General features: G+C 47.1%; 1 protein-coding gene across 1 annotated transcript; it reads left to right on the top strand.

Moving 5' to 3' along the window:
- Positions 1–928: 928 nt before the first annotated feature.
- On the top strand, positions 929–25,305 carry ZDHHC18 (zinc finger DHHC-type containing 18). Its single transcript, XM_030217742.1, has 9 exons — positions 929–1,235; positions 5,605–5,765; positions 5,914–6,063; positions 8,330–8,467; positions 9,460–9,508; positions 16,613–16,715; positions 17,580–17,692; positions 19,223–19,322; positions 25,241–25,305. Exons 1-9 carry the CDS (start codon positions 1,030–1,032, stop codon positions 25,280–25,282), a joined length of 1,062 nt encoding a protein of 353 aa, XP_030073602.1. The 5' UTR covers positions 929–1,029; the 3' UTR covers positions 25,283–25,305.
- Positions 25,306–27,691: the final 2,386 nt, after the last annotated feature.

Raw genomic sequence — 27,691 nt, 5'->3', positions numbered from 1 at the left:
CCGACTTCTACATGGAATGTTGCTAGTGGAATCTCAAATAGTAGCAACAGTGGAGGAGTGGCCTAGTGGTTAGGGTGGTGGACTTTGGTCCTGGGAACTGAGGAACTGAGTTCGATTCCCACTTCAGGCACAGGCAGCTCCTTGTGACTCTGGGCAAGTCACTTAACCCTCCATTGCCCCATGTAAGCTGCATTGAGCCTGCCATGAGTGGGGAAAGCGCAGGGTACAAATGTAACAAAAATAAAATAGATACTATTGGAGATTCTACATGGAATGTTGCTACTATTGGAGATTCTACATGGAATGTTGCTATTCCACTAGCAACATTCCATGTAGAAGCCTGCACGGCCACATTGGTGATCTGCAAGGGCCGACTTCTACATGGAATGTTGCTAGTGGAATAGCAACATTCCATGTAGAATCTCAAATAGTAGTAACAGTGGAGGAGTGGCCTAGTGGTTAGGGTGGTGGACTTTGGTCCTGGGAACTGAGGAACTGAGTTCAATTCCCACTTCAGGCACAGGCAGCTCCTTGTGACTCTGGCCAAGTCACTTAACCCTAAGCTGCATTACTACTACTACTACTACTTAGCATTTCTAAAGCGCTACTAGGTTTGCAGCACTGATGTAACAAAAAAAAAAAAGTGGAAAGGTTGCCCCAAAGGCCTCCTCGAGGGCTATGCACCCTTCATCTTTACACTGTATGGCAGTTGCCCTGTTGCCACCCCTTCCAAGTTCCACCTCCCCCAAATCCACATACACGCGCCCGGGCCAGAAGCACTGCGTTAATGCAACAAACGTGCCCTGATTAACGTCATCAACGCGAAGCGAGGAGGGGAGGGGGTTGCGATTTCTTGCAGTTCCACCGCCGGCCTGTCGCGGCGCTGCAGCGGGAGGGCTTCAGCTCTTTTCCCCAGGCAGGAGCCGCTCTCGGCCAGAGGCAGCGGCGATGAAACTTTCCGCCGGCGGCGGCGGAGGGGGGCGAAAGGACAGGGCGGCGCCCAGAGGCCCCGGGGCCCCGCGGTGAGGCATGAAGGCCTGCGAGTACCAGCAGATCACCCCCGGAGCCCCGGCCCAGGCTCCCGCTCCGCGTCGGCCCCGCAGGAAGTGGGAGGTTTTCCCGGGCCGGAACCGCTTCTTCTGCGACGGGCGGCTGATGCTGGCGCGCCAGAGCGGCGTCTTTCTGCTCACGCTCGGCCTGATTCTCTCCACCACCTGCCTCTTCTTCGTTTTCGAGTGAGTCCCTCGGGGCGGATTCGGCTGGGGAGGAAGGTCTGCGGGGGCCTTGGGAGCGCTGGGGGGAGAGAGAGGGGAGCTGGGGATGGTGGACCGTGGAGTGGAAGGTCAGATATAGATGGGGGGTATGAGCTGGAGATATGGAGGATGGGGGGGTATGGGCTGGAGATCCTGGGGATGTGGGGGGGGGGGGGTTGAGCTGGAGATCCTGGGGATGGGGGGTATGGGCTGGAGATCCTGGGGATGTGGGGGGGGGGGGTTTGAGCTGGAGATCGTGGGGATGGGGTTGAGCTGGAGATATGGAGGATGGGGGGGTATGGGCTGGAGATCCTGGGGATGTGGGGGGGGGGGGGTTGAGCTGGAGATCCTGGGGATGTGGGGGGGGGGGTTGAGCTGGAGATCCTGGGGATGGGGGGTATGGGCTGGAGATCCTGGGGATGTGGGGGGGGGGGGTTGGGCTGGAGATCCTGGGGATGGGGGGTATGAGCTGGAGATCCTGGGGAGGGCATAGACACAGCTGGGGATGGGGGGGGGGTATGAGCTGGAGATCCTGGGGATGGGGGGGGGTATGAGCTGAAGATCCTGGGGATGGGGGGGTTGAGTTAGAGGTATGGGGGGGTATGGGCTGAAGATATGGAGGATGGGGGGGTATGGGCTGGAGATCCTGGGGATGTGGGGGGGGGGGTTGAGCTGGAGATCCTGGGGATGGGGGGTATGGGCTGGAGATCCTGGGGATGTGGGGGGGGGGGTTTGAGCTGGAGATCGTGGGGATGGGGTTGAGCTGGAGATATGGAGGATGGGGGGGTATGGGCTGGAGATCCTGGGGATGTGGGGGGGGGGTGAGCTGGGGATCCTGGGGAAGGGGGGGGTATGAGCTGGAGATCCTGGGGATGTGGGGGGGGGGTGAGCTGGGGATCCTGGGGATGGGGGGGGTATGAGCTGGAGATCCTGGGGATGGGGGGGTATGGGCTGGAGATCCTGGGGAGGGCATAGATACAGCTGGGGATGGGGGGTGTGAGCTGGAGGTCCTGGGGAGCTCATATAGACACGGATGGGAATATGGGCTGGAGATCCTGGGGAGCTCATAGACATCTGGAGGGCCTGGGGAGGTTACAGTCACAGCTGGGGATGGGGAACATGGGCTGGAGATCCTGGGGAGGTCATAGATACAACTGGGGATGGAGGATATGGGTTGGAGATCCTGGGGAGGTTGCAGGCATAGTAACATAGTAAATGACGGCAGATAAAGACCTGAACAGTCCATCCAGTCTGCCCAACAAGATAAACTCATTTTACATGGTATGTGATACTTTATACATATACCCGAGTTTGATTTTGGCTGGGGTATATGGTATGAAGATCGTGGGGAGGTCGTAGGCACAGATGGGGATGGGGGATATGGGCTGGAGATTCTAGGGAGGTCACAGACACAGCCAGGGGCTGGAAGACATGGGCTGGAGATCGTGGGGAAGTCACAGAAACATCTGGTGGGTATGGGCTGGAGGACTTGGGAAGGCCCAGATATGGTCTGGACATTGTGGGGAGGTCACAAATACAGCTGGAGATCCTGGGGAGGTCACAGACACAGATGGGGATGATGGGGAAGGCGAGATGACAGCTGATGTATGGGGAATGTACTGATGAATAGCTGGGGGGGGGGGGTAGGGTTTTCCTGATGATGGCTAGAATGGTAGTGGGGAGGTGAAGTTTAAGGATAGCAATCTCCCTCTCTCTCTCTCTTTATATATATATAGATAGATATATATGTCTTGTGTCAGAGTTTTTAGGGTTTATTTTGTAGTTTAACTTCAAATGAATTGTGTTATTCTGATCCCTCATCCTGAACTTTAATTCACCTTGAGCACCTATTTGAAAAAGGTGAGTAATTTTAAAGCTTTGGTTGAGAGGGGAGGTGCCTGGGTTGTGTAATGGTGGTGCTGGCTTGATCCACACCCCCACCTGAATGTACTGCTATTGTATCTAAGAAAGGGCATATTGAAATGACTAGTATAGCTTAGAGTTTTCGTGATGTATTGTGATTTCAACAGAAAACATAAATGCTGATCAAAATAAACAAGTCCAGCTATACTGAGGTCTTGTATTTTCTGTCCTGTTTATCAACAGTAATTTGAGCATATGTCAAATGTCCTATTGTAGCATTTGAGGCTTTTTAAGGGGCAAGTATCAATATGTATATTTATTTATTATATTCATTTTATAATTTGCTTTATTCACAACCAGTCCAGGAAGCATTACATAATTGTCAGTCTGTATTTTTAAACTGCTAAGAGTGATGAAATTGGTGGTACATAAAACTTTGAATAAACCAAATTACAATAAAGTCTAATTCTGAAAAATCAGGTCATAAGAGCACTGTAAGCATAAACACCTAAAAAGGTCCCACATCACATCTAATTGACATCAGAAGGACAGAATTTTACATATTTCCAAACTCGTAGTCCTGCATGACTTAAGGCCTTAGCTAGCTGATCCCCAGATAAAAACTCTTCTGTGTTTCAACATTTAAGGGCAAATTCTTTTTTTCATGTGAAGTTTAGCCAGAAACAGGGTACAGCAGTGATTCCCAAACCTGTCCTGCCCCCCCCCCCCCCCCCAGCCAGACAGGTTTTCAGGTATCCACAATGAATATTCATGAGAGAGATTTTGTATGCAGTGGAGTCAGTGCACAAAGTGTCCCCAGGACAGTTTTGGAAACCACTGCTCTGTGGTGCATTGTTCCTTTCTTAGTCTTTAACTCTGAATTGAATTTATGAACTTGGATGAAATTTCAGTGTTCCATGTTTGTTGTGATATGGCCCTTTGCACATTCTGTGTAGATGTGGTTTGTGATGATCTGGAAAACGAGAGCTTTGGACAACACCAATTCTCTGTGATTCAGTCCCTGGTTTGGGTATCTGCAGGAGGCTGTAAACCTCAGCTTGTTATGCTGTGGCTTGTAATGCTTAAACTTCTCCTAGAGATTTGTTATCCGGTATAATCCTAGAATTTGGAGTATGATAGGGCTGAAAGATACTTGAAAAGGTCAACCTGGCCTATCCCTTGACTCCATTTAGGATCTGCTGTAACTGAAGCAGTTTTGTCTAATCTGTTCTAATAACAAACAAGTCTCTCTTCAGATTTTCTGATCCAGCAGGCTAATTTATTCCATGTTTTCTGTCTTTGCTGTACCAGGGGATTTAACTTGGTGTGTTTTTCTTGTAGCGTTATGATAGCTAATCTGATACTGTTTTGATTTCTGGTCTCCCTTTTCTTGACGACAAGGAGAGCAGCAGTGATCCTCTCTAGTATTGAGGTTATACAGATTGGGTTTCCTACAGTCTTGTGTTCTGTTAATGTGAACTGCTTTGATAGCTTTCAGGTTTGCAGGCGATATGTAAGAAATTAAGGGGGCCTTTTACCAAAGTGTAGTAAATCTGGGTTTAATGTGTTTTTAACACAGGACTTTCCTGCATGCTAAACCACTTCTGAGAGGGCTTTTAAAAATATTTTATTGCAGGTCATATACTAATGTTCCCATTAGTGCTTGGTACCCTCAAAAAATGAATGTAGGAGCACTGATCACCTCCTGTTTAGGAGACGCTGTGCTTGTGCATTAACTCTGTGTTAAATTCCAAAGGTACTTTTATTAGTAACAGATGTAGAGGGGTAGAAAGCTGTGTCTGACTTGGCCAAGTTTCGCCCGAACAAAGGGCTGCCTCAGGAGCCCACAATTCTATAAAATTTGTTACACTCCCTCACATACTCCTGTGAGCTCCTGAGGCAGCCCTTTGTTCGGGCGAAACTTGGCCAAGTCGGGCACAGCTTTCTTACCCCTCTTCATCTGTTGCTAATAAACGTACCATTGGAAATTGATTAGATCTTGTCTACTGGACTGTCTGGTCTTTTATTCAATCTGCTCTTGATTTTGTGGCCATCTGGTTCTTGTGAATCGACTGTCTGTTTATTGGGACCTTAACTCCGTGTTATCCAGTTAGCATGTGCTAATCATAACGCTGTAGTTGGATAAAGCAGGAACACCCACTCTCCACCCATGACACGCCCCCTCCAGAACGATTTTTTTTTTTTTTTAGAAATTGGTAACACACAGGGTAGCGCATGCAGACCAGATACCGCAAAATGCTTTAACGTGTTTCTGCGGTAGCCTGTTAGAGTGTGTTAACCATGCATTAAGGGCTTCTAATAAATAGACATGAATAGATTATCAGAATGGCTGCCTAGCGTACTATTTCTGAATTATGTGGGGTTGGGAAGAAAGGCTTTTTGCAGCCTCTTGAAGCTGCTTATGGGAGAGAGTTTCCTGTAGGACTTGTTAAAACGTGGTTGGTTATTTCTGTCTTTGTATTCCCAGTTGTCCCTTTCTGACACAACATCTGACCTTTGCCATTCCCATCATTGGAGGAATCCTTTTCTTCTTTGTTATGTGCTCTCTGCTACGAACCAGTTTCAGTGATCCAGGAATCCTTCCCCGCGCCACACCCTGTGAGGCTGCAGACTTGGAGAAGCAGATCAGTGAGTCTTGGCCTGCCTTCACTTTTGTCATGTTTGTGTCTGGTTGCACCGGGGAGGTGTAATCCATCGAGAGAGTAAACTTTTGCCAGGTGTCGCTCAAGGAAGCTTTTGGTTGACCACTTCTGTTATTGTGTCTTGCCGTTTGCAGATGACACAGGCTCTTCCATGTACCGGCCACCGCCACGAACCAAGGAAGTTATGATAAACGGGCAGGTGGTGAAGCTGAAATACTGTTTTACATGCAAAATGTTCCGCCCACCCCGGGCCTTGCACTGCAGTGTCTGTGACAATTGCGTAGGTAAGTGGTGAAGTTCTGCTCTTTGTATCGTGCTGTAGCGAAAGGGTAGTGATTCTGGTGAGAATCTGATCGAAAGTCTGTCTGAGCGAGGACTGCGTCTTGGTACTTCTCATGCCTTTAAATCATAAATTCAGCTGCTTCCCATATTAGGTGAGACAAATTCTTCTTTGCTAGCAGTTTTTAATCATTTACGTTGGGGTGGGGGAGGTGCTGCATTGTAGAGGTGTACGTTAGAGACAGTCCCTGCTATGTTTCACTTAGAATCGAGTCAAATGATACAGACAAGGCAGATAGGAGGTAAAGGAGCAAGAAATGAATTGGTTGAAGAATCGTCATGAACTATCAGGGTTCAGAAGGTTCTCAGGATTGAGGCCTCGGTTTTCAGTTACAATACAGAACCTGACCATCTTGCTCACCTCAGTAGAGGTGGTAGAAATTTTGAGATTTATTTTATTTTATTTTATTTTTGTTACATTTGTACCCCGCGCTTTCCCACTCATGGCAGGCTCAATGCGGCTTACATGGGGCAATGGAGGGTTAAGTGACTTGCCCAGAGTCACAAGGAGCTGCCTGTGCCTGAAGTGGGAATCCAACTCAGTTCCTCAATTCCCCAGGACCAAAGTCCACCACCCTAACCACTAGGCCACTCCACCACTGTTGCTACTATTTGAGATTCTACATGGAATGTTGCTATTCCACTAGCAACATTCCATGTAGAAGTCGGCCCTTGCAGATCACCAATGTGGCCGCGCAGGCATCTGCTTCTGTGACAGACTCACAGAAACAGAAGCCTGCGCAGCCTTCTACATGGAACGTTGCTAGTGGAATAGCAACATTCCATGTAGAATCTCCAATAGTAGCAACATTCCATGTAGAATTTCCAATAGTATCTATTTTCTTTTTGTTACATTTGTACCCCGCACTTTCCCACTCATGGCAGGCTCAATGCGGCTTACATGGGGCAATGGAGGGTTAAGTGACTTGCCCAGAGTCATGAGGAGCTGCCTGTGCCTGAAGTGGGAATCCAACTCAGTTCCTCAGGACCAAAGTCCACCACCCTAACCACTAAGCCACTCCTCCAATGAATATTCAAGTCATTTATATGCTTGGTACCTAATGCTAACTGGACAAGTGCTTTGGTTTAAAAATGTTGTGACAGCCAACACACATATATTGGACTGAACAATTCTGTCTAGTCCAAATTTATCTGTATAGCAAAATGAGGGGCCAGGAGCATTCTGGGGTTGGGGACAAAAGTTATTTGGATCTGTTCCGATCACTTTGCATTGATCTACAGTACAAGCTGACCCAAATCCGGGTTCGGTTTTCGGCCAAAAATACCACAGCATTTTCAGCTGAAACCAAAACTCTCTCCACCCCTATGATCACTTTCTGCTCTGCCCCCCTCCCCCATGTTTAGGCCCTCCCTAGGCCTAGCTGAACAAGCACTGGTAGTCTAGTGGCCCCTTTGAGGGCAAGAGCAAACCCCACTCGTTCCTGCCTGGTGCCACTGCTCTGTAGACATGGCTGCCAAAACTTCCCTCGGCAGCCTTGCGAGACTTCCACAGGAGGTCCCGGCAGCCATTTTGAGACTGGAAGCAGCACAGACAATCCTACTGGAACCGGCCATGCACAGGAGTGAGTGGGGAGGCTCCTGTGCCCACTACACAACAACAATGAGGTAGACCCAGGAGGAGGTCACCGGAGGGGGGGGGGGGCTTTTTTGGTCAGGTGGGGGCTCTTGGGAAGGGACAGGTTTGGTTTTTGCTGAAACCGAGCGGCCAATTTTGGTCGCTGATTCGGTTTCAGTACAAACCCAAAGTCCTGTTTCGGTCAGGATCTTGACTATACAAATAACTTATCCATTCGGTAAGATTGCTGTCTTAAGTTGTAGAACTGCATTCTCAGTGATCCTACCTCTATAGACAGGGCTGCTGAATATTGGATATGATTTATCTGCTTATCCTGACATGTTGCCCTTGATTATAGGGTCCTTGGCCCTGATGTATGCAGTAAGGAGTTCCACATATCAGCCATGCATGCAGCAAATGGCAGCGATTCAGTTGTATGGTGTGTTCTACAGCTAGAGACTGAAGAAACAGGAGCCCCATTTTCAGAATTTCTCATTCTGTGTAGGTGGGAGCCAACTGTAGCAGACATTGCCTGTCATCGTTGTGGTAGCTGAGAAGTAGTGCTTGCAGTGCCTGTTCAAGGATGGGGAATGCATGGAAAGCCTCAGTGCTGTTTTCTTTTTCTCTGTTTGCAGAGCGGTTTGATCATCACTGCCCCTGGGTGGGGAACTGTGTGGGAAAAAGGAATTATCGCTTCTTCTACACCTTCCTCCTTTCACTCTCTTTCCTCACAGCCTTTGTGTTTGCCTGCGTCATCACCCACCTCATTCTGCGTAAGTAACTCTGCCCCTAGCGTAGCAATCGAGGGCACTGAGAACACAGTCCACATTTAGTATCACACTCTTCCATAGGTCAAATTCTCCAAGTTGTCATTTATTATAGTACAGGGATGGGTAACCTTAGTCCTCAAGGCCCGCAATCCATTCAGGTTTTCAGGATTTCCCCAGTGAATATTCACGGGTTGCAGCCCTCAAAGACTGAGGTTGCCCACCTATGATAGTAACAAGCTTATATTAGTGTTTCCCAGGTCGGCCCTGGATTTACCCCCTTGCCAGTCAGGTTTTCAGGATGTCCACAGTGAATATGTTTGAAAGAGATTTGCATATAATGGAAGCAATGTATGCAAATCAATTTAATGCATATTCATTGTGGCGGAAACCTGACTTTTAAGGGGGTAGTCCAGGACCGACTTGGGAAACAGTGGCCTATATGAATTTCTTGGCATCAAGGTTTACCTGCATCTCTCCTGGTATTTGCTTGCATTGATATCTGGCCATATCTATTGCGGGGAGGGGAAGGCCATGGGACTTGGCTGAAATGGAGCAGGATCTTGGGGTGGGGTGGAAAGGAGAATTACTTGGGAGTAACTTGTAGCATCCAGTCCTGGCTCAGGGATGGCGGGATGACCACCGTGACAAGGGCTGCAGAGGGTACTTGTACTACAGGGGTGCATGGAGAAATTTTTCATTTGGTTTTGAAGCAGAAAAAGAAAAAAAAAAACACTACATTTATCATTTTATAGATTTAGTGTGTACTGAATTTTTGTTGTTTTGTTTTTTTTTTACATCTGCTAAATTCAACAAAGAAATTTCATTGGAGTTTGGAAATGATTCTTTCACTGTTTTAAAAAGACAGCACTCTCCCCTGTTATTGGCCCCGTGCAGCTAAAGACCTTGATCATTTCCCACAGGAAGTAACCTGCTGATATCTCTGCTCTTCCGCTTTAATTCATTGGTAACTGTACCCTTCTGTCTTCTCTTTCCAGGGTCTCAGGAGAGTGGATTTCTCAACACGCTGAAGGAGACACCAGCCAGATATCCTTTACTGGTTGATTTATTCCTACCCTATTCTTTTTCAGCAGGGGGCAGAATGAACGAGCCTGGTGTGGTCAGGGAAGCCAGGCTTCAGATCCCGCTGATGCCTCTTGTGACTTTGGCTAAGTCACTTCACCTCCATTACCTCAGATATAAACCTTGATTGTGCACCTAAATGCAACTTATTGTGAGCTGTCGATTTAAAAGTCGTTTATTAAATTGATTTATTTTTAGGTGCATTTATGTCCCTGGTGATCCAACTGCAATTAAGTATATTCAAATTTGGGGTAAGATTTGCTAATGTGCATTATTGCATATTAATGCATGACTTAACATGCTTTAATGTAAGCCCCGTTACTGTCTACAAGGCCTTATTTTCTTTTTTTTTTTTTACTAATAACTTGCATTAATACGGGTTAGTAAATGTAGCCTTTTCTGGTAGTTTCCATCTCTTCTTCCGTACTTGGTTAATTCAGATCCAGCATCATTCATTTGCAGCTGCTTGGGGATTTTTCCACGATTGTATATTTTAATTGTAAACGGCCATGATCCGACAAAGCTGAGCAGTATCTACAATTTTAATAAACATAACAATATTTTAATTGCTCCCCCCTCAAGTACCTGGTCTAGTGATGGCTCTGAATTTGGCCACTAGATGTTGCTATTAAGCAATGATTGTGTCTCCTCCCCAGGAGTTGTGAACGCTTTCTCAAGGATAGATCAATAGAAACGGAACAAAATAAAACATGGGGAAGAAAATAAGATGATACCTTTTTTTATTGGACATTTCTTAATATATTTTTTGATTAGCTTTCAAAGGTAACCCTTCTTCATCAAAGGGCTACCTTCAAAAGCTAATCAAAAAATGTGTTAAGTTATGTGTAATAAAAAAGGTATCATCTTATTTTCTTTTCTATGTTTTATTTTGTTCTATTTCTATTGATTACCTTTAAAAGTGGACTAACACGGCTACCACATCTCTCTGCTCAAGGATAGATCAAAAAGTGAGCAGACCAAACAACCTTGCACAGGCCAAAATAAAGAGCCAACTTCACTACAACAATGTAAATATTCAACATAGGGATACATAAAAAAATATATAACACATTACTCAGAGAAACAGAAAATTTATGAATCACCTTACTTTCTAATTCTTCCTACTTTCTTACCTATCTATATGTTAAATCTTTGCTTTACCCTTCACTATGAATTCTAATGTTCTATTGCGTATTGTGTTGACATTGTAAGTAGTATACCATAATCTCTCACTTTCCCAAGGATTATCCGATGTGTTGACCAGGACTTCCAATGCTTAATCCATATTACTGATTAACCAATCTGACCTCAACTCCTCCACCCCTGGTCTATCACCTATTGGTGAAACAGAACCTTAATAGAAGGATTCCAGGGACTTTGTGGGGTTATTCTTATCATAGGTCCTTAATATCCAATCGTCATGATTTTAATCATGCTGGGAAAAACTCATCTCGAGAAAAAACCCAACTGACCAAATAATGATCCTTCCATATATTGGCTGTCCTGTGTCAACACATACTATACATCATACATCAAAAATCTTTCTGCCTTCACAGAAATACTTTTATGTCCCACATCCAAATGCACTCATTACTTTTCCCAGCATTATTAAAATCATGACGATTGGATATTAAGGACCTATGATAAGAATAACCCCACAAAGTCCCTGGAATCCTTCTATTAAGGTTCTGTTTCACCAATAGGTGATAGACCAGGGGTGGAGGAGTTGAGGCCAGATTGGTTAATCAGTAATATGGATTAAGTATTGGAAGTCCTGGTCAACACATCGGATAATCCTTGGGAAAGTGAGAGATTATAGTAGACCAAGGAACCTAATTTAAGGAAAAGTAGTATACCATGCCATACTTTGTATTGTTTTTGAATATTTTTACTGCTGTAATCGCCTCCTGCTCATGTTTGATCTATTCTTACTGTACACCACCTTGAGTGAATTCCTTCAGAAAGGCGGTAAATAAATCCTAATAAATAAAAACAGACATACAACACAAATCAAAAGAAAAGTCATTGTAAATGTATCATAAACCTCTCTTACAAACACAAAGTTAATCAAAACTACAGCAAATCCTTTAGTTGAAAAAGAAACACTATTGTACTGGGGCATCAGACAGGAGAGCTTCCATATGACACAATGCCCAGGATCATGCTAAGATATGAATATCAGGAGAGTTTACTTGTAACTATTTGACTACTGTCATGTTGCTTTTCCATTTAAGTATGTTTTTATTGTAAGTTCTTTAATAAACAAAGTTCAAAATGAAAGATAACCACCAGGCTGGACAGTGAGCCAGTGGACTGTGCTCTTAGCTGTTGAGGCTCTTTCAAGTGATGGATCGGGATGCTATTACCTACATTGAGTATTTAACCTTCCATTACATTCATTCCCACTATTCCAGGACAAGTGGGTAGTTATGTCCATCGACCAGCAGGTGGAGATAGAGAATACAGAACTGAGCACCACTACATAGCTCCCTTCTAGCAGCTCAGCTCCTCAGTATCTTCTATCTCCAGCAGGTAGATGGACAGACTTCCTCTGTCTCTGGTTCTGAGGCCTTGCTCCTGGTCCAGTTGGTCAACTGGTTCCTGGTTAAGCATAGTGGGCAGACATACCTGGTGGTGCTTTCCCCCCTGGAGTGTTCTGCGTTCTTATGGGAGCTTGCTCAGCAACCAGTCTGCTTCAGAAGATAAGGAACAGGGCAGGCAATGCAGTGAGTTTGGTGGGCCGGTGGTGCTGTGCCCTTCTGGGCTTGTTCTCTTGCTCTGCCAGACTTTGGGCTGCTGCAAGTAGTCCCTTCTCCAGCGGCCCTAGCTTCTCCTGGGGGACAGGGGACGGGGGTTTTCCGGCCGGCTCCCAGGAGTTCACAGCGGATAACACGTGGAGTGTTCATTTTGTTTTTCTGCAGTTGGGCTGCTCTATGGGGGTCTCCTCTGTCAGAGCCCTTGGTGGAGGGTGAGCTCCCTCTGGGGGAGGGGGATGACCCTCGGGTGCTCGGTCTGTTTTTTTTTTTGGGGGGGGAGGGGTTGGCTCTCTTTTGGTGGTGCTAGCAGCGCTTCCCATAGCAAAACCCTTGGGGTTCTCTGGAGGAGAGTCAGTCAGCTAGCCTTGCATAAGGCCTCAGGGTGTTCCCCATGTTCGGGGCCTGTTTACCACAATGTAAACTTGACTCAGGCCTGCAGGTTGGGAGAACCATGGCCCACTTCTTTTCTCTAGTGCAGGGAGAAGGCGAAGGTCCGTTCCCTACATTACTACTACTACTACTTAACATTTCTAGAGCGCTACTAGGGTAACGCAGCGCTGTACAATTTAAAAGAGAGAGACAGTCCCTGCTCAAAGAGCTTACAATCTAATAGACAAGTGAACGGTCAGTCCGATAGGGGCAGTCAAATTGGGGCAGTCTGGATTCACTGAACGGTAAGGGTTAGGTGCCGAACGCAGCATTGGACTCAGTGTCTGCAGTCACCTTGAATTTTCCCTTCCTGGTTGCTGGTGGCTTTGCCTCACAGAATCTGCTAAATGGGAAGCTGAATCAGACCTTGTAGCCCATCTTGGAGGTGTTTGCATTAGGAGCTGCAGGCTTCTGTTGGTAGCCCTTTGTCTTTCCCGCTGCAGGCTGTCTTGGTCGAGGGCTGCGGCATGGGCCTGTTTGCAGTGGCAGCAGCAGTCTGTTTCCCGGGGCAGTCCCTGGGCTGCCTGGTTGGAGGCACGTTTTGCCTGTCTGGTGGACGCTGTGTACGACATTCTTCGGGCTTCGGCCTAGGGTATGTCTTTGGCATTCACCACAAGCTGTCAGTTCTGCCTGCGGCCGTAGGCGGTGGTTGCCACCTCCAAGGCCTGCGTGGTCAGGTTTCCACTTTGGGGCACCTTTCTCTTTGGGTACACCCTCAGCGATTTGGTTCAAGAGCTCGGTGAGTCGGGCTCCAGCGTTTGCCAGAGGACGTTGCTCGTTCTTGGACCGCCCTGTGGGTTCAGCAAGTGCCCGGTTTCGTGTCAGCACTAAGGGTAGGCCTGGTCCTCAGAATTTTGACCAGAGGGCTCAGTTTCGAGCCTGGCATTCTCCCTTCCGGGGGGCGGGGAACCAGCAGAGCACTCAGGGTGAGTGGCTGCTGTCTCCCGGCCATCCTTGGGTGGCCTGGCTGGCTGGCCCATCTGGGCCGACATGGAGCCACTTTCGGGCATTTCGGGATGTGTGGACTACCTTCTCAGCTTAGGTGCTGGATTTTCGGGGTGCTGGCATTCTCCCCTCTGGTAGCTCCTCTCTTCTTCCAGTCTCCTTGTCAGAGGGGGCCCCTCTGCTCAGAGCAGAAGAGCATTGGGGGTGCTGCTATCCTTTTGGGCCATTGTTCCTGTCCTTCCTGCCGAGTACTGTTTGGGTCGGTACTCCATCTTTTTTGGGGTTCCCAGGAAGGACGGGAACAGTGCAACCCATTCAGGATCTCAAGGGATCCACAGGTATCCATTTTCGGATGGCGGCCCTGAGCTCTCTGATCGCCTCCGTTTAGGAGAGAAAGTTTCTCTCTGCTCTCCATCTCAGGGAGGCATACTTCTCTTTCCCGCTACGGGCTGTCTTGGCAGTTCATTCCTATTCTGGACCCTGCCAGTTGATTCCGTTGGACCCGAGGACCCTTTTTGAGGTCATGCTCATAGTGGCGGTCTTTCTGCGGAGACACAGGTTTTTGTGTTCTCCTGTACCTGGATGACTCCGGGTCTCTTCTTGCCTAGCCTGAATAGAGACCCCTTCAGCGCTGGTTCACCCCCAGTTTTTTGTCTGGTTTTGGGTGTTTAATTTCAACAGGAGCAGGCTGGCGCCAGCGCGCCAACTTTTATTCCCGATGAGCTTGAGTGTTTCTTCAGAGGGACAGCGCTTTAAGTTAGCTTCCAAGTTTCTCACGCCTGGTATTTCGTTACAGGTCCTTAGATCTATGGCAGCGGCCATGGAAGGGGTTCCGTCTTCTCTCATGCTGCTGCTTTAGGGGGTCTTGCTCAGCCACTGGTCTCAGGTTTTAGAGGGCGGCGGCATCTGGCTCTCTTGCTGTCAGTGCATGAGGGGCTTGCTGCTTCCCCAGTCATTGACCCTGGGAAGGTCCTCCTCGAGCCTACTTTGGGAGGTGGTGTCTGTGGATACAAGCTTATCGGGCTGGGGAGTGCCCTTTTCTGGGGTTCCTTGGTGCAGGGCTCTTGGTCTCCAAGGAGGGCATTGGCCCGCTAACCTCTGGAGCTGTGTGCAGCGAGCCAAGCTCTGGAGGCCTTTGCCCCACTGTTGGGAATGTCGCCGTTTGGGCCTTTCGGGTCTTGCCTGTGGCAGTTGCCTTTTTTTGCCTTGCAGGGGGGGGACTCCTAGCTGTCTGCTGGCGGGGGAGTCCAGCTTGTTAATGGACGGGGCAGTGAGACTTCGTTTGTGCCTTCGGCTGGTTTGCAGGGTCCCTCAATATGGAGACAGACTTGCTCAGTCAGTACGCTCTGGTTTCCAGCAGAGGGAGCTGGTGGCCTAGTCCTATGTCTAGGTTCCTCGGTGCTTAAGCCACCGCCGGGCATAGGTCCCTGCGGCGGTTGTGTCTGAGCAAGAGACCTCCTTATGCCTTCCCCATGCCGATTTTAGGCTGGCTGTGGGGGAGAGTGGCAGACCTTTGAGGCAGGGTGATCCTGGTCTCCAGCCTGGCCGTGGCTTTTATGGTATGCAGATCTTGTGAGGCTCCTGGTTAGGGAGCCATTGTGATTCCCTCAGTGTCAAGGTCTTTCTGTCGGGGCCTAGTGGCCATGGAGGTTCCTTCCCCCCTTTCCTTTGGTCCTGTGGCCTGGACCTGGAGAGGGCTTGGCTGAGGAAGAAAGGTTATTCACTTAAAGTGGTGGCTTCCCTGCTTCGGGCCGGGAAGCGTTCTTCCTCATCGGCGACTGCCAGAGTGTGTTTCTAAGTCTGGCGTGCTGTGAGGTTGAGTCGCCGTTGCGTCCTCTCTGGGCCACTTTCTGGCTTTTTGGCAGGGGGGAATTTCATGGGGCTAGTGCTGTAGGTCCTGTGGGGGTCCTGGCTTGCTTTCAGGGCTGCTTGCAGGAGTCTTCTTTAGCTGCTCCTTCTGGACTGAGTTCTTTTTCTGGTCCTTCGGGTGCTTCAGCACTCCCCGTTTGAGCCTGTTGATAGGTGGCCCTCGTTCTGTGGCACCATGGCTTAGTTGGCTAAAGCATCTGTCTAGTTCTCTCTTTGTCCAAGGTGTTTCTGTCAACTTCAGTCTCTTTCTCTCTTGGAAGGTCCCTTTATCCGTTTTTCGGAGGCAGGGGTCTCACTTGGGGCAGTACCATGCTTCTTGCCTTAGTGTTTGGTCTGTTTTTTGGAAGCTTCTGGTCTTAGCAGGGCGTTCTTGCATTTCACAGTTCCCGATGTTTTTCGCCATTTGTTTGGTCCTATTGGGCTGTTTGGTAAACAGCAGGGGGGGGGGGGTCTCATGTTGCCCAAGGCTTTCTTTGCCCAGTGGGTGAAAGTGGCTGTGGTCTCAGCCTGTATCCTGGAAGGCGCTCCTCAGGTTGAAGGCTCTGTCACCTGGACTTGTGGCTACGTCTTGGGCGGAGGCTTCGTTGTCCTCTCCGATGGCTATCTGTAGGTCAGCAGCGTACGCTTCGCTGCATACCTTCAGTAACTATGGTAGAATGGCTGGTGCCACTCAGGCAGCAGCTACGTTTGGGACGTCGGTTTTGTGTATGGCAGATTCGGCTTCCCACCCTCGTAGGGTTAGCTTTTGAACATCCCACTTGTCCTGGAATAGTGGGAATGAACGTAATGGAAAGAAAATGATCAGGTAAAGACCTAATTTCTCCTTTTTGTGTGTGTGTGAAGAAGCCCTTTTTCTTGACTTGTAATACGGTTTGTTTATTTTTGGCGCTTCTTTTCACGCACTAATCACTGCCTCTCTCGTTTGTCACCTTGGGGATAGGACCAGAGGCCTTGTGCTTGGCACTGAAGCACTGGGCCAGCCCAGATTCCACTCATTAATAGAATACATTCAGTCTTAGCCTCCTTTCCTTGGTTAATCTGTTAATGCTGCTTCCTTGACTCTTGTCACTGTGCTGGAGCTGGTTGTCTGCTTTTTTTCAGTTTGGTCGATATTGGGTCTCTCAGGGTTTCACACATACCTCGTTGCCTCAAATCTGACGACTAATGAAGATGTGAGTACTGACCTTGTTTCACTGCAAGAGCTGTCATTTTCACTGTGGGGCCTGGGACAGCATCCCTTTCTACGGGAATCCGCTACAGGGTGAATTCTAACCAGTAACCTCTGGATAAGAAAGGAGCATCCTCCCCCTTTGCCCCTGTTAAGCCTACAGGAGGTCCAGTGTGGTTTAGCCAGTTCCCTCTGTTTACCAGTCTTTCCTGCCACAGATTACTGCCAAGTGTTGCTTTTTCCTATAAGGGGGGGGGGGGGGGGGGGGGGAAATGGGACTTGATAATACAGCCTTTCTGTGGTTTTTGCAACTCCATTCAAACCGGTTTACGTAGTATATACAGGTACTTATTTGTAACTGGGGCAATGGAGGGTTAAGTGACTTACCCAGAGTCACAAGGAGCTGCAGTGGGACCCAAACCCAGTTCCACAGGATCAAAGGCCGCTGCACTAACCACTAGGTTACTCCTCCACTCCTTTGGGATTCCGGAATCTTGCTATTCTTTGGGGTTCTACATGGAATGTTGCTATTCTTTGAGATTGTGCATGGAATCTTTTTAATGGGACTTGATATACTGCCTTTCTGTGGGTTTTGCAACTACATTCAAAGCGGTTTACATAGTATATACAGGTACTTATTTGTACCTGGGGCAATGGAGGGTTAAGTGACTTACCCAGAGTCACAAGGAGCTGCAGTGGGAATTGAACCCAATTCCTCTGGTTCTTAAACCACTGCACTAACCACTAGGCTACTCCCAGCACATATGGGAATGATTTCTGGACTGCTCGCTCCTAACTGTTGTGTTCACCCTCCTCTTGTCCGTTTTCAATCTTGATTTCTGTTTCCTTTTCTTTCTTTTCTTTGCAGATTAAAGGTTCCTGGTCCACTAAGAGAAATTCGGAGGATTTGGGCAATCCTTATAGCCATAAAAGTATTATTACAAACTGCTGTGCAGTGCTGTGTGGCCCTCTTCCTCCCAGGTAAGGGGGAGCAAGTTGTAGGTTCTAGGGCGTGGCAGGGGAATGAGTTGGTCCTCACAGCCACCCCTGTGGCATAGGCTCTAGTTAAATGAGGAGTAAGAGGACAGGGGGAGAAGGAGCCTGGGTGTGGGGAGGTGGAGGAGAGTGCTGCATGTGGTCAATGTGCATTTGCTAGGGTAGAACCATACTTTCCACGTGCTCCGTCCACCCACTTCCTCAAAAGGAATTAATGATGGGATAGAAGCTGTGAAAGTACCTGGTAACAGCATTTTCTCCCTGGCTGGTGAGGATACAAATAACTACTGTTGGAAATTTGAGTGGTCCATGAAGTGTGTTTTCCTAGTCTTATTTTTATAGCAGTACTAGTAAAACAGGCCCGTTTCTGACACAAATGAAACGGGCACTAGCAAGGTTTTCCTCAGAGTGTGTATGTTTGAGAGAGAGAGAGAGAGAGAGAGTGTGTGTGTGTGTGAGAGAAAGTGAGAGATGGAGTGTGTGTGTAAGTGAGAGAGAGAATGGGTGAGAGAGAGACAGAGTGTGTGTGTTTTTGTCAGAGAGTGAGAGAGAGTGTGTGTGTGTGAGAGAGAGAGAGTGTGTGTGTGTGTGAGAGACAGTGAGTGTGTGTGTGGGGCTCTGAGTTCCATGACCCCCTCCTTCCTTCCCTCCCTCTCTCTCCTCTCCTCCCCTCCAAGTTCTTGGCCCCCCCTGAGTTCCATGCTCCCCTTTCCTCGGAGTGTGTATGTTTGAGAGAGAGTGTGTGGGTGAGAGAGAATGAGTGAGAGAGACAGACAGACAGAGTGTGTGTGTTTGTGTCAGAGAAAGAGAGAGAGTGTATGTGAGAGACAGAGAGTGAGTGTGTGTGTGTGTGTGAGAAAGTGAAGCCTTCAAGCCTTGAAGCATTCGTGCGCTCTGTAAGGCTCCATCTCCTCAACTGACGACACGTAGTTCTGGAAAGTTGCAGGAATGCTTCAAGGCTTGAAAGCTTCACTTTCTCGGCTTCAGAATGTTGGAGGTGTGTTTTATTATATAGGATGTTGGGTCTCGGACCCTCAGCTGAGCTCAGTGATCTGCTTGTACAGTGCAGTCCTCACTGCACGATCCAGTACAGCCACCTCTGGCTAAGGGTCTCGTTCCTTATTTAATTAGATCAGGTGGGTGTCTCGCACCAGTAAACTGTCCACAAATGGATTGATCTGCTATTTTGGATATGATCTTGTGAAACTCTTCTATAGAATATAAAAATTTGGATTTTTATGCTATATTGAGTAAATAGGCCTGTTAGCTTGACATGTTCTGGAATCCTGACAAACCAACAAGCATTTTTCATCCATATAGCAAAAACATGGAGGTACAGGGGCTATTTGCAAGAGCAGCCAATCAAATCTAACAAGCATATTTTTGAAACTTTACAAGAGAGGACTCTTCACTGGATTTGGAGATGTTTGTTCTCGGTTATCTGTTTTGGTGATGATATGGCAGATGTTGTTCTTTGGATGTATTATTCATCTAATCTGATTTTTTTCCCCTCAGCTTAATCGACAGACGAGGCATCGTGGAGCCAGAACCTCTTCTTCCTTTAACTACAAAGAGTGAATCTGTCTCCTTAGGAACAAAGAGTGACACCAGCCTGGTAGGCGATGACCTCTAACAATGATGCATGTCCTGCATGCATGGGACTGCAGCCTGCCCTGCCCTTCCCAGCTTCTCCTAGAGTTCCAGCCTAGAGAGAAATGGATCTGGGATGCAGAGCTGCCAAAGATGGACTTCAGCCATAGCTTTCCCTTTGTTCTTTTTTTATGGGTTATTTAGACAGTGTTCTTCCTTTCCTGAGCTTTCCACCTGCTGTTCTTAAACACTGGGATTTCCCTATATCCTTGGAGCGGATGTATCTGAGGCCTGGGAAGCGCTTCTCTCTATCTGGCAGTGGAAGCTGATGTTTACATATGGCGTAATGGGTCCATATTAACCAAACCTTTCTAGTCATCCATGTACTGGGCTCAGTGGTCTCCCCAGAGCAGGTAGCTCATGTCCCTGTTGCAGGTCAAGGGTCCCTTGACTTTGATGGATGCTGTTATTTGGGGCTTTTCGATTTGGGCCCCTCTTTTGTGTCCTGGAGCATCTTTCCTTGGGTTGATGCAAATTATGGTTTTGACAGGGTGGGGAAAGACAACATGATTTTTTTTTTAGGTTGGTCACTGTTTGGAATCCCAGAGGGAATGATGCTTTGGAAGGGCATGCGATCTTGGCAATAGAAGCAGAAACGCTTTGGAAGAAACGAGGGCCACGCTGAGGCATCTCTTGGTTCATACGGTGCAGCAGGTGAAGAGAACAAGGAATCCGGTTGACAGCTGTTTTCTAGGGAACCGGGGATGTGCTGTTCGTATGTATATATGAGAGAGAGAGAGACCTCGGAATCTACAGGGGTCACAGCAGAGGGAGGGAGACTGTGGGGGGCAGAAGAGAAGTTTTAAAGCATTCCTAGTTTAGGAAGCAAATGCGGGCAAATACCGCTCTCAGTAGCACCTGCAGGCTCCTCTCTATGTCCTGTGATCCAAGATCCCAGCATGAATCGCATGATATTATGACTCTAGAAGTTCAGTGGTTTCTTTTCTCCTGTCAGGAGCCTGTGGACTCTTCCTGTGCTGGTCTTCTCTATGTCCATATGACATTGGAAATGCCTGTTAACGTTGAGGCACAGTTTTGGGGCTGCATTACACATTGTCAATATTACTTGAAAAAAACAAAAAGTTTATTAAAAGTACTGGGTAATTTGCACAAGTTTTATAGGGGTTTTTCCTTTCCCCCGGTAGCATTTATACATTTGAGTATCTCCCTGTACAGTTTTGATGCATCATGTTAAGAAAATATTTAAAGTAAGGTTTGTATTTAAATTTTATTTTATTTTTCTTTTGTAATGTTGTGTACTGACACTTTTGATGTTCGTGTAGATTCACAACTTTCTTACTTGATGTCACGCTAAACCCTCTCACAGTATTTCTCCCCCCCCCCCCCCCCCCCCCAATAGTTGTATCATAGTTTATCACACAAGAGAGTGTTGCTTCCTCGCCTTTTTGTGTCCCTTGGGAGGGAGGGTGGGATTTTGGGCCTTGTATATGGATACTGTAGTGGGTGGGATTGTCAGTGTCTTTTGGGCCTGTGAATCTTTCCAAGTAGCGTTGCTCTGTCCTCAGACCTGAGCTGGCATCGAATGAAAAATCAGAGCTAACGTCCGTCTTGTGGATATGGGCAAATGCTGCCTCATAAGGACATGAGGGAAGGATAAATCTTTCCATGGTAGGACGCTGCAGAAGGTCTGTTGAAGAAAGCCTTGAATACCCCTGCAGCAGCTGGGTTAAGCTTGCCCTAAAAATGTGGGGATGATAAGAGGATTGTGATGAGAAATCCCTTGGCTTCTGGGCAGCGTCTTTTAAAGAGCTTTTGTCTTTGCCTTTTCCATGAGAGACAGACTGCTGATGCACAAGAAAACAGTGAGGACCTCTGGATATGCACTAATGTTACAAGCGCTGTTCTTTTTTTCATCGCAATGAGAAGCTGCTTTGAACTGTGTGGATAGCACACTTGTAAACACAAGGAATCATTCTGTGGTGTTTGCCTGGGTGTGGGCCTATGACCTCCTGCAGTAGCCTCCTGAGTTAGGCCAGGAATGTTGTTGGATGCATCTAGCATCGGTTAGGTCAAACCCAAGGTAGTTATTCATAGTTGACATGGTAACAGGTAGCATCTGAGGGGAGGCTGGGACTAGCAGTGTGAAGATTCAGTATTCTCCTTTGCCATGTGGCTGTCACATGAACTGCTGGCGCTTTCAAGCACTGAAGGCTCTCACTGCTCACATCAGGAGCTGAAACCACTCCAGAAGCCCTGGAGTTCTGCAAGCGAGCAAGACCCGCACATTCATGCAGCATAACCAGAGGAAGCGCCAGTGTTAAGGAGCAGATCTTCATTTGTGTATAGGGCAGGGGTTGGCACACCTAGTTTTTAGGATACCCCCCGTGAATATGCATGAGCTAGATTTGCATGCACTGCCTTCATCATATGCAAGTCGATCTTGTGCATATTCGTTTGAGGGTATCCTGAAAACCTGATTGGCTGGCTGTGTCCTGAGTAACCCTCGTATAGGGAGTAGACAGCTTCTAGAGCAGCGTGGCTTGAGCAACCTAGAAAAAGTGCTGAAGCCAGCTATAGATAATGGAAGCCTTTGGGGGTTCTAGGGTTCTTGAGTTTTGCAAAATGAAGGCATGGTTCAGATTTCTTAGGGCAGTGCTTTGATTTCACCCCTGAACCTGCGTTCAGCCAATGAAAGGATGCAGCAGGAAGCCCTTGAGGGCTAGACAGTAACAGTTTAGAAGGAGGCAGTGCTGCCTTTGACTTTTATTTGACCTTTATTTCTTGTTAACGGTAGATTTTGTTATTCATTTGCTGTAATAAAACACATTTTTAAACATTTCATGGCTTTCATTTTGTTTTCTATTTTTCTAGTGTGAGGTGCAGGGTGTCCAAAGGGCCAAAAGTAACTCTCGCCCTTTATGAGGGTGTAAAGCGGATGTGTTTGGTATCATTTTCTCTCACGTATGGATATTGCGGGGGGGGGACATTCTTCTGTAATATTCACAGCATACCTCGGGTGGCAGAGCTCAAACAATCTCTCCCCTCTTTTTGGCTGTCTTTGGACATTCATCGTATCTTCCCTCCCCCCCCCCCCCCCCCCATCTGCGTTTGCACTGGCCCAGTTATGAGCGCAGCTTCAACTGCCAGACGTTTGCTCCATGTAATACTTTTTTTTTTTTTTTTTTTTGCTTTTACAGCTGAAGATGTGTTTTTGATAAGTCAGTTTCAGAGACTCTGTATTGAGCAGCCACATGAAATATTATAAAGATAAGGGAGCAGTATGGTGATATTAGAAGTTATAACACAATGAGCAAGGAAATGAAACCTGTTTCCTAGACAGCTTTGTGCACTGTATAGTAACATAGTAGATGACGGCAGAAAAAGACCTGCACGGTCCGTCCAGTCTGCCCAACAAGATAAACTCACATGTGCTACTTTTTTGTGTATACCTTACCTTGATTTGTACCTGTCCTTTTCAGGGCACAGACCGTATAAGTCTGCCCAGCACTATCCCCGCCTCCCAACCACCAGTCCCGCCTCCCACCACTGGCTCTGGCATAGACCATATAAGTCTGCCCAGCACTATTCCCACCTCCCAACCACCAGTCCCGCCTTCCACCACCGGTTCTGGCACAGACCGTATAAGTCTGACCAGCACTATTCCCACCTCCCAACCACCAGCCCCGCCTTCCACCACCGGTTCTGGCACAGACCGTATAAGTCTGCCCAGCACCATCTCCGCCTCCCAATCACCAGTCCCGCCTCCCACCACCAGCTCTGGCACAGACTGTATAAGTCTGCCCAGCACTATCCCCGCCTCCCAACCACCAGCCCCGCCTCCCACCACCGGTTCTGGCACAGACCGTATAAGTATGCCCTATCCCTGCCTCCTAACCACCAGTCCCGCCTCCCACCATCGGCTCTGGCACAGACCGTATAAGTCTGCCCAGCACCATCTTCGCCTCCCACCACCGGCTCTGGCACAGACTGTACATGGTCAAAGGCTTCACTGTATTGGCTTAGTTGTGGATTGCCAACTTGGGCATAACCAAGAGGAAAGTATTCTGGAGACCGCAAGCCTGTGGGGCAGAAAGAAATCTGTTTTAAGTCCTGTGTTTGACCTGAATTTCTAGAAATTACTCCTGAAAATCCACTGGGGCTCTCAAGGCTGCAAGTTAAGTGGTAGGGAAAGGGCTGAGGTGTTGCAATAATGTGACTGACTGTGAGGAAATGATGATAGTCCCAACTTTTACTGGCTCTCTCTCCGTTTCATTGTTGGAAATTCCTCTTGGAATCTGCTTTACATACTGTTCTTTTTCACTCTTGTGACCATCCTGCAGCATAGCACCAGCAAACAGCAGGAAAGGGAATGCGACATTTCTCTCAAGTGGAAGCCATGTCCCTCAATCCATATGGCTACCTTGTAGTGTCGCAGACAAAAAAAGCAACACTGGGCCTTCAAGACTGAGACAACAGGAGTATTTTATTAATAAAGGACCCGACACGGGCTGTGTTTCGGCGTTAAGGGTTTGAATGTAAATAGAGTAAAATGTATATGTATCCAATACCTCCAAATTCGGACAGAAAAAAATCTTAAAGCCGAGCATGCCTCTCAGAAATGACAGCCGCAGTATAGGTAGAAACTCCTGTATTTAGCCTTGTATTTTGCAAAAGCAAATTCTAAAATCTGTCCAAATTTGGAGGTAATGGATACATATACATTTTACTCTATTTACATTCAAACCCTTAACGCCGAAACACGGCCCATGTCGGGTCGTTTATTTATTAATAAAATACTCCTGTTGTCTCAGTCTTGAAGGCCCAGTGTTGCTTTTTTTTTTGTCTGTGTAATTCCTATGTATGCTGGTTACCCTCTCTGTTTACCTTGTAGTGTCAACCACACTCAGATGAGCTTCACTGAAAAGGACTGTAAAAATACACAAAACCAGTGAAGAAACTAACATTTCAAGGATGGAAAAAAGATCTCATAAAACTGTAGCACTCAAAAAGAACACAGGACTCTTTTTAGCGGTTCTTCTGCCCACAGTACAAGAAGTAATCGTGGCTCAAAACCCCCCTGAAAAATGGCCACACAAAACTTCAAAATTAAAAAAACTTTTCAGGGGGTTTTGAGCCACGATTGATTACTTCTTGTACTGTGGGCAGAAGAACCACTAAAAGCGCTGTGTTCTTTTTTTGATTGCTACAGTTTTATGAGATCTTTTTTCCTCCTTGAAATATTAGTTCTTCACTGGTTTTGTTTTGTGTATCTTGTAGTGTCCGCATTTCTAGTGCAAAAAAACAGAAGAAACCAGTCTTCGCAGGGAAATCAACAAGAAACAAAACAGCAAAGATGACCAACAAAAAACAAGTCGAGTCCCTTTCTGCCTGCTACAGTTTGGCTAATAAAGTTGATTCTTCATTTTTACATCCAAAGTGTTGTCTTTTTTATGTAATTTTTTGATTTTGATGGATTCATCTTTTAAATACATATCTTATGATTAATTTTAAATTTTGATGTTTTTTATATATATATTTTTTATTTTTATATTTTTTGTTTTTTGTTTTTTTTGCTTTTGTTGGTCATCTTTGCTGTTTTGTTTCTTGCGCATTTCTAGTGCAACACGTGGAGGAGAGGAGTTCCTCTGATGTGATCCCAGTATGCGGGGCAGGGAGCTCTCGCTGCAGAGACATTTGGGTGGATAAAGAGGGCTTGTGCAGTGGTTGGACCAATATTGAGGGGGTGGGGTGGAGAGTGCATGTTGCTTTACTTGCAATGTTTTGGGTACAATAGAGGGGCTGTGTCCTTGTGACCGTCATGTATCTTCCAGACTGGCGGATTCTCCCTGTGTGCTACTGTGGGGGATGGATGTGGTAGCTTGTTTGTGTTATATCATGTCTGGACTGTGGTATGTTCCGTAGGATGCTGCCTGTCAGGATTTCGCTATTTCGTGCACAGCCTGATGTAATGTAACTCATCCCTGTGGATTCAGTTCCCTTTTTCCTGAGGTTTAAGTGGTAAGCGTTTGTCCTTTCTTCTCCATCACATGATCAGTCTGCCTCCCCTATGTGTTTCTGAATGCTTTTCCTTTCAGTGGACTGTGTCCCCTGTTCAGCTCCAGTACAAACGCCGTGTTCTACCCATTCCCCTGGTCTCGTGCTGTGGAACATCGAGCAGTATCGTGTGCATGTCTCACTGTCATTACCTTTCTGGCTTGCAAATATGTGTCATGCATGTTCAAGCATGGAGGTTTCAGTAACTTTCAGGACTGGAAGGGACTGAATGTGGAGCATAGCTAAGCCCCTCACCACTCTCCTTACCAAAGAGACAAATAAGAGAAAACTGCTCTAGTCTTGCTCTTGCTGTAAATATTTCCTGCTCGGCATCTTCTCATAAAGGAGCGCTGAGCTAGCGGTAGGTCTCTTAACCTGGCATCTCAGTAACCTTGCTACAGAAACCCTATTAATTCTTCCCTATAGCTTTTGATCAAAATATTACTTTAAAAGGGAGAAGGGTGAAAGAATGCCATGATATGAGGAGGGATGTGGGGGAAGAGGGGCTTTCCAAGTGTGTCAATCTCCCCCCCCCCCCCCCCCCCCCCCAGTCTGCATTAACACATTACTGCATGCCTAGATACTTCTTTTTCCAGATACAGGCCTCAACTGGAAGGTAGACATTAGTAAGCAGGCAAAGACCAAAACTTATTTGAAGTGTGCGATTTTGAAAACCAATTTACTCTGAATATTTACAAATAATCTTTTTCTATCTTGACGTTCACCATGTTTCTGAGAGGTCAGAGACTGGTGGTTGATTCTGCATGCCCAGTCTCTCTCTCCTGCCTTGCCAGCTGCTCTCCCAGTTGTCCTGATGCTGGACCTGCATGCTGCCTTGAGGGTATGGCTCTTTAAGGATACCATCCATTGGATGACTGACCTCTCACCTGCCATTCTAACCAGAGCAGAGACTTTAGTAAAGACCGTGAACAGCTCAGGTGCATCGCTTTCTTGAAATAACAGTTGTTGGTGGATGCGCTTATTTCTTTAAAGGACAGCTTTCAGCTGATCCTGGAATTGCTAGAGTAGAGTTTGTGTGAAATGTACCTCCCAGCCTCCACTAGAAAGTTTGTAATCCTATTTATAACATTTTGCGTCAGCCTCCTCTTCCTGCACAAGCTGTAGTAAAGCCATAGGGTTAGGGAAGTTATGTGAGGAGAGTTTTGGTGGATAGACCACTGCTAGGCCATGGTAGAAATGTGAGGGAAAGAGAACGGTTACTGGAGACGGTTATAAACCAGTTCAGTAGATCAAGCCGTAGTCTAAAAAAATGTGTTTGGATCCCTGATGTGGCCAGGCCTTGATGTTCATTGGAGGTTGGGTGCTTGAGCCTGAGAGGGTGGGGGCTAAGAAGTGACTGCTGCTATCATGGTAGTCGCTTCTCATTCTAGAACGGTACTGATGGTGCATCTCACGCCAGGCAGCTTACTGGCCAGCTGTGGCTAGTTCTCCAGAGCTTCCCTGGCATATCGTTAAGGGAAGAGTGTGTGTTTGATAATAAAGAGAGGCACAGCCCAGAGAAAGTATTCTCATTACCTACAATAATTCCCTTATGCCTCTGGAAATTAATTGTGGGTCAAGGAACTAGTTTGCCTGACTCTTTGGCCAGTGCTGGGCTTGGCACTGTCAGACCTGCTGGAACACTTACGTTCTGCTGCTGCTTGTTGTTATTCACGTGTTCTTCTACTAACGATTTCTCCTCCTCTTCTTACTGCATGCATGGGATCCAGTGCAGTCTAGGCACTAAAGCGCTAAATACAGACTACCGCCTGCTGTGATTCTTGGTCCGGTCCAAGCAGAGCTCAGAGTAGACGAACAGAACCTGGAGCTGCAGCCATCACTACCGCCCGTGCCTCTGAACACTTAATCCTTGCACAAAGAAAACCTTTCGACTCCCTCCCAGAACGGCGATCTCAACTGCTGTCAGAAAACCATCTCTGCTGCCTGTGATCACTGCAGCTGCTGCTGTCTCCTTCCACGGTCAAAACCCAGTAACCCAAAGCTAAGCTCTGAATCTGGTTTCCTCACTCCTACTGCTGCTAATGTACTGTGTCACCAAGGTTGCCAAGTGTCAGGAAACTTACTTCTAATAGATTTTATTTTTGTTTTAAAATTAGCTTATGGCTAGTGCTGTGGGCTCAGCCCCCATGTTGTAATTAGGGACTCTTTTCTGTTTTCAATATCTGCCGATTGTATTTAAATCAGTTTTGTATATACAGACTGGCTCACTTCTAAAAACATTTACTGAGAAATAGCAATTGGATAAACAGGGAATCAACTTTAAGACAAAATGGAAATAACTGTACAGATTCTCTGAAT

Source organism: Microcaecilia unicolor, chromosome 11, assembly GCF_901765095.1.
Source record: "Microcaecilia unicolor chromosome 11, aMicUni1.1, whole genome shotgun sequence".
Lineage (NCBI taxonomy): Eukaryota > Metazoa > Chordata > Amphibia > Gymnophiona > Siphonopidae > Microcaecilia > Microcaecilia unicolor.
This window is presented reverse-complemented; position numbering and strand designations above follow the sequence as displayed.

What these genes read in the sequence shown, in the direction of transcription:
- ZDHHC18 (XM_030217742.1), top strand. Translation starts at nt 1,030, where the DNA reads ATGAAGGCCTGCGAGTACCAGCAGATCACCCCCGGAGCCCCGGCCCAG. An exon ending in TGTCTGTGACAATTGCGTAG is followed by an intron (nt 6,064 to 8,329) that starts GTAAGTGGTGAA and finishes CTCTGTTTGCAG; the next exon opens with AGCGGTTTGATCATCACTGC. An exon ending in ATCTGACGACTAATGAAGAT is followed by an intron (nt 16,716 to 17,579) that starts GTGAGTACTGAC and finishes TTTTCTTTGCAG; the next exon opens with ATTAAAGGTTCCTGGTCCAC.